The sequence below is a fragment of the Alosa alosa genome, chromosome 1, assembly GCF_017589495.1.
Source record: "Alosa alosa isolate M-15738 ecotype Scorff River chromosome 1, AALO_Geno_1.1, whole genome shotgun sequence".
In the NCBI taxonomy this organism is placed as follows: Eukaryota; Metazoa; Chordata; class Actinopteri; order Clupeiformes; family Clupeidae; genus Alosa; species Alosa alosa.
Genome location: NC_063189.1, coordinates 8,155,718 through 8,167,787, shown reverse-complemented (window position 1 = coordinate 8,167,787; position 12,070 = coordinate 8,155,718). Strand labels below are relative to the sequence as shown.

Sequence of the window (12,070 nt, the reverse complement as noted above, 5' to 3'; positions counted from 1 at the left end):
TAGCAAATGACACCCTGACTGTTACCATGTGTCTTACTAATAAACTAATTATGGCTAGTTTGATAGGTCATGGCCTATTGCCAAATGGAGAAGACTTGAGGAGAAATCAAACAAGGTAACAGTAGTTGTAATTTAAAATGCAAGTCACTCTAGAACATAATGTTGTGAGTGTTTACACTTGGTGATCTTATATTGAGAATTTCCACATTTTTTAATTTCCCAACTAGTCAGTCACTCAAAAGTAAAGATGGGGAGGTAGGCCTATCTGTGAAAAAATGGAACAATATAATAATGCTCCTCAATCTGTGAAATTGCAAAGAATGTGGGATATAATAGTCTAATAGTATAATAGTCCATAATAGTTAAAAGTAGATACATCTCTGTAGTTAATGGATAATAAAAAACATGAAGTCATCGTGAGTCAAGACATGAATATGGAGAGACTTAGAGAAGTTTGCAGATTTCCCACATTCAAAATGTTTGTCTAACAGATACTGTAGTATGTTTGGCAACTGCTATCAGACGCCAATGCATAAAACTATAGATTTAATGAGAGTTGAAGCTGTTATATTTTACCAAATTTATTTTGTTAATTCAGAAGCCATAAGATGTCAGTTTTCATTTATTTTAGACCTCTTCTTTCCCCGCAAGATCTTGACTTGATCTCGACTCGAGATAATGAAACTGTATTTTCCTGAGATAATGACACAGGCTAATTCATTTTATACCTTGGGAAAAATATATAATTATAAGACATCTTGCAAGCTCTGGCTGAGTATAAATAGGAGCTCATTATTGTGGTGGACTAGATTGCTGATCAACATAGCAAAGATGCTTTGGGAGACTTGGTTTCTGATAAATGTATTGTATGATATAGTTCAAGTAAAACAAACGTTGTTTAATCTTTTTTATTGTTTTCATTAATTTACAGCACCATTCCTGTGAGGTAGCAGTCCAAATTTGATTATTTTCTGCACAATGACAATATGACAAAAAAGGCTTTCTATTCTGTTCTATGTGCACACATATCATGGATACCTATTTCTCTAGGCCTATTTGTACATTTAATCAATACAATACACCAATGAAATGGAAAATGGAATATGGTTTCATAAATAAAAAACACACACACACATACACACACACACACATACACCCAGACACACAGACACACGCATATGCACATGCACACACACGACATTCATTCCATAGAGTCCTCTTGAAAACAATGAAAGACCTTTAAATCTACACAAATGCATAGACAAATATTTATGCATAGACACATTCACATGTGGGCTATGCGATATGTCTAAAAGCTCATAGGTCATATCATATTCAAGTAATGATACTTAGTGGAAAATTCTTATCATGGTTAGAAATTATCAAGATGATCCAACGTAGCACAGCCCTACTGTACATCAAGTCCTCCTCCACATAGCATGCGTTTACTTTTAGGCCTACAAATGTTAACCAGATCTATAACATGCTCTCCACTTAGTTGTTTAATAATTGCTGAAACTCTAATTCTTACCTAGATATACATGTATATTTTACAAAATGTTAACATTTTGTAAGAATATATATTCAAATATATTCACTTATTTTCTCACTTGTGCAATGACAAAAGACACCCAAGTGGCCGAGGAATACCAAAACTTTCACTGTTGGCGTGCCTCCTCCTCCTCACCGAGAGTAGCCTACACATCCCACAATATGGCTATGTTTATACTGTATATATAGTTGTTCAATGATTGCTGAAACTCTAATTCTTGTACATATATTTTACAAAACGTTAAAATTTACCGCATAGCGATACAAAATATCAGTCCTGTACATCCTCTCCGCAAAAATAAGTCATGCTTGTGAATTTGTCTCCTTCTCCTTCTTCCACTCCATCCCCTACTCTTGCAACTTTTGCGTATGCTTGTATGTGCGTACCTGTGTGTGCGTGCTTGCATGTGTGCCTGTGTGTGTGTGTGTGGATGTATGTGTGTGTGCATGCGTGTGTGTCTGTGCGTATGGATGTGAGTGTGTGCATGCGTGTGTGTGTATGTATACGTGTATGTGTGTGTGTTTGTGAGAGAGAGTGTGTGTGAGACAGTCCTGCCTTGCAGCTCCTCTCATCATCCTTTACCAGCAATCCTTCGCTCAACACCACCATCTACAGTACAAGCTGATGGGTGTACAGTCACTAAATGTACACATAAGTTCATTTATTTTATGACCGCCATGGATGAAATTCCACAAACTTAGAGGATGTCAGGTTAATCATACAAATGAAATTTGGTGCAGTTCAGAACATCTCAACTGAAGATAGGGGTAATTAAAGCAGTGTAAAATTGTACTTTCATGGGGGGGGGGTTAGTGCAAATCACAAATGAGTGATGGGCTAGGTTGATGATGTGGGCCCTTGAGACCAATATACCATAAAAATTCCGCCATCCTCAGTGCCACAGTTTAGGTAGTTATTTAGGAAAGTTTACACAGTTTAGGTAGTTATTTAGCATTTCTTGAGTGACTTGCATTTGACTACTACTGTTACCTTCTTTGATTTCTCCCCAAGTCTTCTCCATTTGGCAATAGGCCATGACCTATCAAACTTGCGATAATTAGTTTCTTGGTTAGACACGAGTGTGTGTGTGTGTGTGTGTGTATCCAGTGTTGTTGCTGTCGCTGTTGTTGTAGCTTTACCTTCGTACCTTTGTGCATTGTCAGGTGATAGATGATGTCCTGTATCCACAACAGAAGCCCTTACTGAGATTAAACAGTCAGTTATACAATCTTCAGAAACGATTATAGTTTCTGTGTCAGGTTTCACCCAGTCCAGGGATACTCTGACTCTTACACAAAGGTCATTAAGGTCAGACCAATCTAACCAGACCCCAAAACCAGCACAGTGTGTCTCCATCTCAAAGTTTGATTTCCTCTTGAAGCCCAGGAAGCTTGGCTCACCTTCTCTTGCCAGGGGGACTTTGCGGCGTTTCATGTCCAGGAACAGAGAGGAACTAGCAAGCTCCCTGTCGGTGTTGTCATCATTGTTCAGCATTTTAATGAGGTGTGACAGTCTTGTTGCATTATATATCCACTCTGGTAGTATGAGTGTTCAGTCCGAACCACTTTCTCACTGAGGAAAACGTTTTGTCATTCAATTGACTCAGTGACTTGCTCATAAGATGGACGTTGGTGAAAATATGTTGTATTCTAGACAGGGTAGACACTGTCTAATGGCCTCCAGCTTCATGAGCAGAGGAAGTGGTCAAGCATCAATTAAGTCTAGACTCAATCTTTCTCTTTGGTACCCTAACGCATTCTCTTCCCACTGTTTGCACCATGATAATCAGTTAATTATTGAATCCCTGTGTTATGTTCTGAATGGCTGTACATTGCCAGACATGACAGAATTGCTGACTTACTAGTTGAACACATAATTCCATATGCTTCACCGCTTACAAAAATCTACAGGAATGTATGCGTCTCACCTTGCATGTTCATATTGTTGTTGTTGATGAGGACAGCAGAGAAGTAACCATTCTTGAAGTAGGCTGTGCATTTGACTATAGTCTAGAGGAAGCCTATCTTACCAACTTTTAAAGTATCAGCCACTCAGAGACATTGTTATACAGTTGTTTGGTGTATATATTTGGAAGCCTAATGTCCACAGACTAGTAGTCAGGGGTATGCAGATTGCTGGTCTCTTTAAGCCAAGAGCAAAGGCTCTAGCAAAATTCTGCTGTTTTTTGTACCCATGAACTGTGACCAGAGGCATAGGCTACTGGGTTTACAATGCTGGTATCAATTCATTGTGTTCAATGAAATCTATTGTAAAACGTGAACACAAATAAAGGCATTAAAGTGTGTGTGTGTGTGTGTGTGTGTGTGTGTGTGTGTGTGTGTGTGTGTGTGTGTGTGTGTGTGTACCACTGTATGGGTACCACTGTATGGGTGTCTACAAATGTGTGTGCACTGCCAGTGTGCCTGCAGGTGTGTGTGTGTGTAGATGCTGTTCTCAAACTGATTTACTGTAATGTACAGATTCACAAGCACATATCCACAATTGGTAACAGGTTTCCAAGCAGCTATTGAAATGTGTCTGTTGCAGTGCCCCCTATGGACAGAAATACACACATTTGTTGTGCATGCAAAAACCGTGGCAGTGATTCAGCTTATTGAAGAACCTTCACAAGAACAAGATATTGGCATGCAGGTCTTGAGATAGTTAAATATGTCAGGTGCATTTCATAAAACTTGGTTGAAAAAGCTTCTGTTCCTTTTCAGCCTAGTGGAGCTACCTGCCCACCAAGTTTCATGTACCCGGTGTTCCGGTATCCTGGGAATCGCTGACGCTGACCAAAAATTGCTTAAAAAATTGAAAAGAAAAAAAAAACTCTTTACAAAACCTACAAAATTGGTCATAATAAATAGTATTGATCTGGAAGTATCACACACTCATGACATGCTATACAGCTGAGTGCCTTTGAGAAGAAATTGTTCTTGCATATATTTGTCTGTTTGTGCATCTACTCATCCATATGACCTGCTGCCCATCTTTCAGAGGGCAGCAGGTCCAACAGTCCATGTTGAGTAAAAACTCTTTTGTTATGTGGAGAGATAATGACGGTGTTGGCAATGTCTTCCAGGGAGAGAAAAGGGAACTCATAATATCTTTGTTTAATATACTCTATGCCATGCAGACTTTCCTTTTTACATTTGTATATGGTTGCAAAATGAATATGAGAGTGATATGGCAGTGCTGGGGTACAGAAAGACCCTTTCACAAGATCCCATATTAGCCCCCATACCCCTAGACCAGTGTTTCTCAAAGTGTGGTCCGGGGAGGTCCACTGGTGGTCCGCAAGCTATCCAAAGTGGTCCGCGAGCAGACGTGGTAAAATATAATATAGATGACTTGTTTACAATATTGAACCAACTTGAATGTAAATCCAAACAGTTCTGTAACACTGTCTATGTAAGATATGCCAGTTTAAATCATATAAATCCTCTGATATACTGTTGAAGTAGGTCTAATCTTTTTTTTTTAGCTAGGTGGTCCATCCGTTTGTTTTTTATTGGTTAAGTGGTCCTTCGTCTGAAAAAGTTTGAGAAACACTGCCCTAGAACATACTCCATGGACCGCACGTTATGTTGTTAAGTATGCAAACCAAGACTTACTAGTCAAACAACACTGCTCAGTCTCTGAGAACTGCTCTGAAGCTAACCATATTCTACCATTTCTTCTCAAAATGACCTGCACATTTCCACACCCTCCACATGTACAGTATTGCCATCCCACTAAAGATGAGTAAAAAGAGGTTTATCAAATGATCTCTTAGCATTTTATTTTAGTTTCACAATGAAAACAATGAGGGAAAATTCCAATTCTGAAGGGAAGCAAAGTTATGCTCAGAAGAAATAAATTGTCATAATAAAAAATAGAATAAAATAAAGTAATAAAAAAAACACAAGGGCCTCAATTATTGGCAATTATTACAGGGGGGATTTTATTCTTTGTAAAGATAGATATAGATAGATAGATAGATAGATAGATAGATAGATAGATACTTTAATGATCCCCAGGGGAAATTCAAGGTCTCAGTAGCATACAGACAACACACACACATTCACTAACAGCAGAAAAAGTAATTAAAAGTATATAATATAAAAACAAAAAACACAACTAAGCAATAAGGACAGTAGAAGATAAAGAATATACTAAATATACTAAAATACAAATTATACTAACTAACAAATCTAAATCAATTCTAAAAACAGTATCCACATAGTGGTGATTAATCAATCAAGAGGCGCTTGCAATGACTGAGGCAGGGACTGAGCCTGTAATTCTCTAAAGTCTATATATCTATATATCTATATATATATATATATATATATATATATATATATATAACTATTTAAGAAAAGGTATAAGTGTGGCCACAGTTCGGCTGTGGCATGGAGGGAGGGGTTATGCATATGTGCTAATGTGCTAATATAGCACGCAAACAGTGAGGCAGAAAGACAGTGGTAAAAGGTGGCATAAAACTAGCCCCTGAACATCACAGATCCTCCATCATAATATAACCTTGAATTTTTAGTGGCAAAAATCACATTTATTTTCATATGACCACAGCATATGAATTAGTCCCAGTAACATTCAGCAAGGACGGTCATTTACATCTGTAGCTGACATTAAAGAGTTTTTCCTGGCATGACTTTGAAATAATCTGTAGAACATTGAGGCTACTTCTAGGATATTTGTGTGTGTTAGAGTTGGTGACCCCAAGGTGCTACTTTTAACCTTATCTCTCTAGCAGTGATCTTTAGGGAATTTTTGCCTGTGCATAGGTGCAAGATAGACGGTCCTTTTCCAGTCAAGATTACAGTTCCATTTGATTAAGACTTCTTAATAATCGTTTTAACTGTAAATATTGGCCTTTTCACACAGATAGTAGGTCTGGACCTTCTTTCCGCACAGTGCTCTGCGGATTTACCAATGGAACCCACTTGGAATTCAACAAAACATTAGACGGACTACAACGATGATGCCACATGATGGCGCTCTTTACCTTGTCCATAAAGAACAAACTGCATGTCTACCAGTTCAGTCATAGAATTAAATTGAATTAAATCACGCGCTTGTGAAAGGAGTGGGCACCTGTGACTAGAACTATTCGTCACTCCACGTCATAGTGTATCAAACGTTTATGCAAATGCTTTCCTAAAATCCAATTCCCCCTTCATGATATAGGCTAGATAGGATACGTAATCTAACCTCCGTCATCATTGGAAAAAAAATCGTAGAAAATTTGTTCTAGGCTGCGATCAAGCATAAAGTCTATCAGAAGTCAGAGAAATTAACAATAAAATATTCACACGGGTCTACTTGAAACATTTTTTGATGTTCTTAAGACTATTCTCCATACAAAGGACACAGGTCAAGTTGACTAATGGCCCTGTTTTAGGCCGCCAATGATAATATCTTAAGGAATATTATATATAACTTGAAATAAGGCAAAGACAATCATGTATACAATTATATAGGTCTGTGAATATAGAGAACACAATTTCCATTTAAAAGCGTGAAGAAGAATTAAAGACCATGTTGGTCAATAGGTGAAGAATTGCATATAGGCCTATAGGCTAATAAATAGCGTAGGCTACTTTGATTGCTGATTGAGGACGTTTGGTACATGAAGACAAACCAGGCAACTGGCTATTTGTTTAATTAATTGTTTGGGATAGTAGACTAGGCCTAATGAATTGGTATTTCAGGTAGGCTTAAGGTATTTTATTTACCGTAGAGAAACACATAGCCTACTTTCCTGAGAAACGTGCTTGCAAAACTAGGCTGCCTAATTGTAAAAACAGTTAATAGAATGGATATATGTCCACAAATACGCCCATGACTTTGCCATCACTGTCACCTGAAATATGAGCAAGAAAAAAACTTTATTTTAAGAACTTTTTTTTTTCAGTGGGAAAATTAAGTTTTCAAGATAACTTCCATCTGCGGTGAATGGCTGTGACCAGTTCATCGACGAGGAAGGAACTGTAGGCTATATTCCGGGAGGAAGGCTTGATGACGTCTATAGCATACTTAATGTGACTTACTGAAAAAAGGCAAGACTCGCTATTCATGGATAAAAATCCGTGGTAATCGGACCAACGGAGAAAAGTTGTGGGCAAGATATGTAGAAAACGATAACAATTTATTTTGTTGAGTTTTTTTGGTTTGATCAGGCGACTTACTCATCCCGAATTGTATATAAAAGTGCAGAGGTTGTTTGAACTGACGAGCACACAAGGAAACAGCAGAGGCGCTTCAGGGAAGAAGTGCCGTGAGAAAGATTCTTATCTCTCTCACACAAATAACAGCCGCACCCGATACGCATCCGACAACATTTCTCTACATTCTCTGCAATAGGTACGTGATGCTTCAGTCTTTTTGACATATAATTCGGTGCGTTTAAAGAACTGGAATTTCATGAGGAAACTTGAAGTTCTTGGATTTTTTTTTATTTTCATCCTCTCTTTACGGGTTGGAAGTGGATTGTAGCCTATGCATACCCGTAAAGTTTTTATTGGTGAACCAACGTGTGGATATATCATTTCAAAGTTTATCCAGAGTCTTCTCTGCCGGGAATATGCTTGCCTTTGAATGGATTTTATTTTCGTTTGATATTGCAGTTCTAAGATTACGGTTAGCCTATGAAGGATGGGTGTTCTCGTCCATGCATATGCGGTTATTGTGTCTCTATGTTCATTGGTCGGTAATGTTGCTTACAGGAGGCACACGTTATGTTTCCGATTGCTTAACTGTGTTATTACTTCTTTCACAGCATGGCCAAGTCTAGTAAAGCGACTTTAGCGTTGCTTATCTACGGAATCATAATGCACTTCAGTGTCCACTGCACGCCCATCGGGCTCACCTACCCCAAAATTAGGTATGTATGAACATTTAATTATTTCTGTCTGTCTGTCTCAAATTATGGAAACATGAAACATGTGATGTGTAATGCATTGTTCTTTCATTCAAAGACTTAAAAATGATCGAGGAAATCCTGAATAGAACAAAGGAAAGCTTTACCAAACCAACGCAGTTCAAGTTCCAATTCTTTACAGTCATTTTGTTACACAAGAAACCTCATAATAAATTGATAGTCTGTGTTATATTGTGAGTAAAACGCAGTACATCAACCTCTTTGGTGTATTTGATTAAAAAGTGTCATATTTGTATTTGCAAAGCCTATAGCGCAGGACGCGCAGTTTAGTTGCGCTAGCGCAAAGCAAAGGGCGATCTCTCTATGGAATTGTAGATAGAACTCCCCTTATTAAAATGAGAATGATATGAATGCAACTGACTGTGATGACGGTGGAATGGCGTCACGGAGGAGATTCGAGGTGAAACGAATGAGGATGCTTTATGGGAGATTTGGGAGGTTTTTTGAGGGTTTGACAATGATGGATAAGAACCCACTTGCATGCGGTTTTTGTTTATTGATTGATTGGTTGGTTGATTTTAAGTTAGTTCCTGTATTATCAGCGATATATGCCATAATTATCATTGCTTGGGTCAGTATTCACAGATTTATCTACAACTAAATGCTACATAATACACAGAGGGCGAGCCCACAGTAGTTTTATTATTATTATTATTATTCTACGTCTCCTAACCTGAGGAGATTTTCACAGACTTCCAAAGTAGTAGGCTACTTTCCTGCAGTTTCTCTCACAGCCTTGCTGTATTAAAATGAGATTGCAATCTCGAGAATGAAGAATTTTCAGAATCTTTATCGGCATTTAAAAATTTTCATTAAAATGTCATGTTGATTACTGTCCCGAATGAGACATCCATCACGGCCGAATAATTACATTGTGGTTTATCATACCCATCTTTTCATTTCTCTTGTTTCAGACTTGAAAATGATGTATTTGACGAAGACGGGAACTCATTAAGCGATTTGGCGTTTGACACAGATCAGATTGCCATACGAAGCCCTGTCACGGACGATGTTTACACGCTATACTATCCTCCGGAAAAGAGGTGAATATAGCTTTGATACCATTTCTCAATACCAGTTAAGGACACTTTAATTTCACTTTCGTATTTGTTGCTGGTCCGTTGACGTCTGCTTGTTTTGTTTCTTAAAGTTAATGTATGTTTTGTTTCGTTATTGCTACATTTAGATGGTTATGCGTTATTTAATCTGGTTATATGGGCGTCAGAGTAGCCTGAGCCATGGGGTCCAGGAATTTAAACTAATTTAATCTGGCTAATTTAGCGATTCTAACCAAATGGTTATCGGAGATTCAATCTCACCAGACAGACTGATGAGCAGACAGACTGAAACAGCGAGGGAGATAGGCACATAGATCGATGGATAGCCTACTCATTGTGGGTGGCAAGGCAGTGCTTTGTTTAACAACGAATGTTCCTGTTTTAAATTCATTTGATCGTAAGTGTTATTTTATGTAATTATAGGGTATATCATTCCTTAAGTCTACATACTATTCAATGTGACATATTTATCATTTCCCTTTGGTCACTCATAATATGTGTTTGGCGTTTTATCTCAGAACGGAAAGACAAGCAGATGGTGAATTAGATAGAGCCTTGAGGGACATCCTGGTTGAGTTATCAGCAAGAAAATATCTGCATTCTCTGATGGCAGTTCATGTAGGGTAAGGGAATTTCTTTAAGCGTCTACCTGCTGTCATCACCCCCATTTAAATAGAGGTGACTCAACAGTGTCTCGTGCATCTCCCCATGTTCTACCTTTGTTTTACTTTTCTTTCCCTTTACCTGCCCATTATACGTTTTTATTTTTTATTTATTTGAGCTACTGTTGTCTTTGTCTTTGCCATGGTTTGGCAACAGTGATGTAGCGTTATCTGTGGTGACAAAACCCCAATAAAGTTTATTGTATTCTAAAACCTGGTGGATATCGCAGGAAAGCCTCACAATTTCACGTGGATGTCTTATAATTAAACATTAAAGACATGATTGTTTTATTGTAGTTATCGGGAATAATAAGAGTTTTAGTGTGAGAGAAGAGAAGAAAAATCGACGATAAGATACCTGTTTGCATGCTTTTGTTCTACCATTTGGTAAAATTCTGTTTTTTTTTTTTTTTCATTCTGAAGCGGAGGAAGCAGCATGGAAGAGGATTCGGAACCCTTATCAAAAAGACATTCGGACGGGATCTTCACCGACAGCTACAGTCGTTACCGAAAACAGATGGCCGTCAAAAAATATCTTGCAGCAGTCTTGGGGAGAAGGTACAGACAGAGATTTAGAAACAAAGGACGTCGGTTTTCCTATTTGTAGCGTCGATAAATGTCCCTAACAGCCCTCCCGTGTGTACATTCTATCCTAAGATCAAGTCATCCTGATATAACTGACTAATCAGTGAATCGCGCCTGTGTTCTTTAAACATGTATTTATGTATGAAGTAAAGCCATTAAAATGAATATTTTAATAATAACATTGTTTTTTTTTCTTTTTGTACAAGAGAAGCACTTGAGACTGCACAGTTCTACTTTGTGGACCAATCATTTAGTTTTATGTATATAGCTATATGTTGAGAAAAACAACCTAAAAAAGCTGAAGAAAAAAGAAATTGTGCACCTTGAACGTTATACGCCTGAAACATTTTAAAAGTCGTCATTATATGCAGAAAATAAATAGATTTTAAAAAGACAATCAAAGTTCTGAATGTTATACTTATTTTTGTAATCGATGTTTAAAAAGAAAAGATAGTAGTGTTGTTATTTTGCTCTATACCGGCCCTGAGTGAACTTATTTTAGCATGGTCTGTTCCGAAACCGTAGAAAAGGTCATCGTTTCTCATGTAGACTACTTGTTGAAAAGAGCCTTGTGTTGTGGGATTGGGCTGAATGTAGCGAGCTAGCTGCTGTGATGTTCACATTATTTTTGTGAGCTTTTCTCATACAACCCACTCTAAAAGTGATTGTGTTGCTTGTGTTTATAGTGGTGTCCAGTGAGCTGGATGTCCACCCTGATAAGACTAACCAAGAGACATTTCTGGTGTAGCTGTTTTAATGCCTTGCCTGCAAAATAGATTTTTCCCAAATATACTACATATCATGTCATATGTATGACATTTACTTCGACATGCCTGCATGTCAGCCTCCATAATGGTTTAATTTGTTTGTAGTTCTAGGTCTCATCTCAGTGTTCTCATGCCTACTATCCTTCAGCTCTGGTCCATGTTGTGTCTACATCCCCTCTTGCCATGCTGCTTAATCTCATCACCTCACCCTCTTGGTGTTCTTGTTTTGAGCAATGGTGATAGATTCATTTATGCCTTTTCCAGGAGGCTTTTTCTCCAGTTTAGGAAAACTTGCAGGAAAAGGGCAATAGATGGAATGAGATCGCCTGACTCTTATTGCTCCTGTTTGTTTAACTGGGTCCTATAGACCCCATTGTGGAGATGGCATGCCAGTCGCTAGGTGTCAAGTAAGCTTCAGGATGGTTTAATATTGCATTTGTTCTGTATGAGTAGAAAAAAAACCCCTTTTTGACACATATCATGGTAGTATTCGTGCCCAT

The 12,070-nt window shown here is 38.0% G+C and overlaps 1 protein-coding gene across 2 annotated transcripts; it reads left to right on the top strand.

Moving 5' to 3' along the window:
- Window positions 1–7,554: 7,554 nt before the first annotated feature.
- adcyap1b (adenylate cyclase activating polypeptide 1b) lies at window positions 7,555–10,982 on the top strand. 2 transcript variants are annotated; one of them, XM_048262413.1, is made up of 5 exons: window positions 7,555–7,921; window positions 8,337–8,441; window positions 9,413–9,541; window positions 10,075–10,179; window positions 10,642–10,982. In XM_048262413.1, exons 2-5 carry the CDS (start codon window positions 8,338–8,340, stop codon window positions 10,823–10,825), a joined length of 522 nt encoding a protein of 173 aa, XP_048118370.1. In that variant the 5' UTR covers window positions 7,555–7,921; window position 8,337; the 3' UTR covers window positions 10,826–10,982. The 2 variants fall into 2 exon arrangements, with proteins under 2 accessions (XP_048118370.1, XP_048118379.1); XM_048262422.1 differs by lacking the exon at window positions 10,075–10,179 and having other exon boundaries at window positions 7,556–7,921.
- The last annotated feature ends 1,088 nt before the right edge of the window (window positions 10,983–12,070 follow it).

Coding starts and splice junctions, on each gene's coding strand:
- adcyap1b (XM_048262413.1), top strand. CDS start 8,338: ATGGCCAAGTCTAGTAAAGCGACTTTAGCGTTGCTTATCTACGGAATC. Junction 8,442..9,412: donor CTCACCTACCCCAAAATTAG/GTATGTATGAAC, acceptor CTCTTGTTTCAG/ACTTGAAAATGATGTATTTG. Junction 10,180..10,641: donor CTGATGGCAGTTCATGTAGG/GTAAGGGAATTT, acceptor TTCATTCTGAAG/CGGAGGAAGCAGCATGGAAG.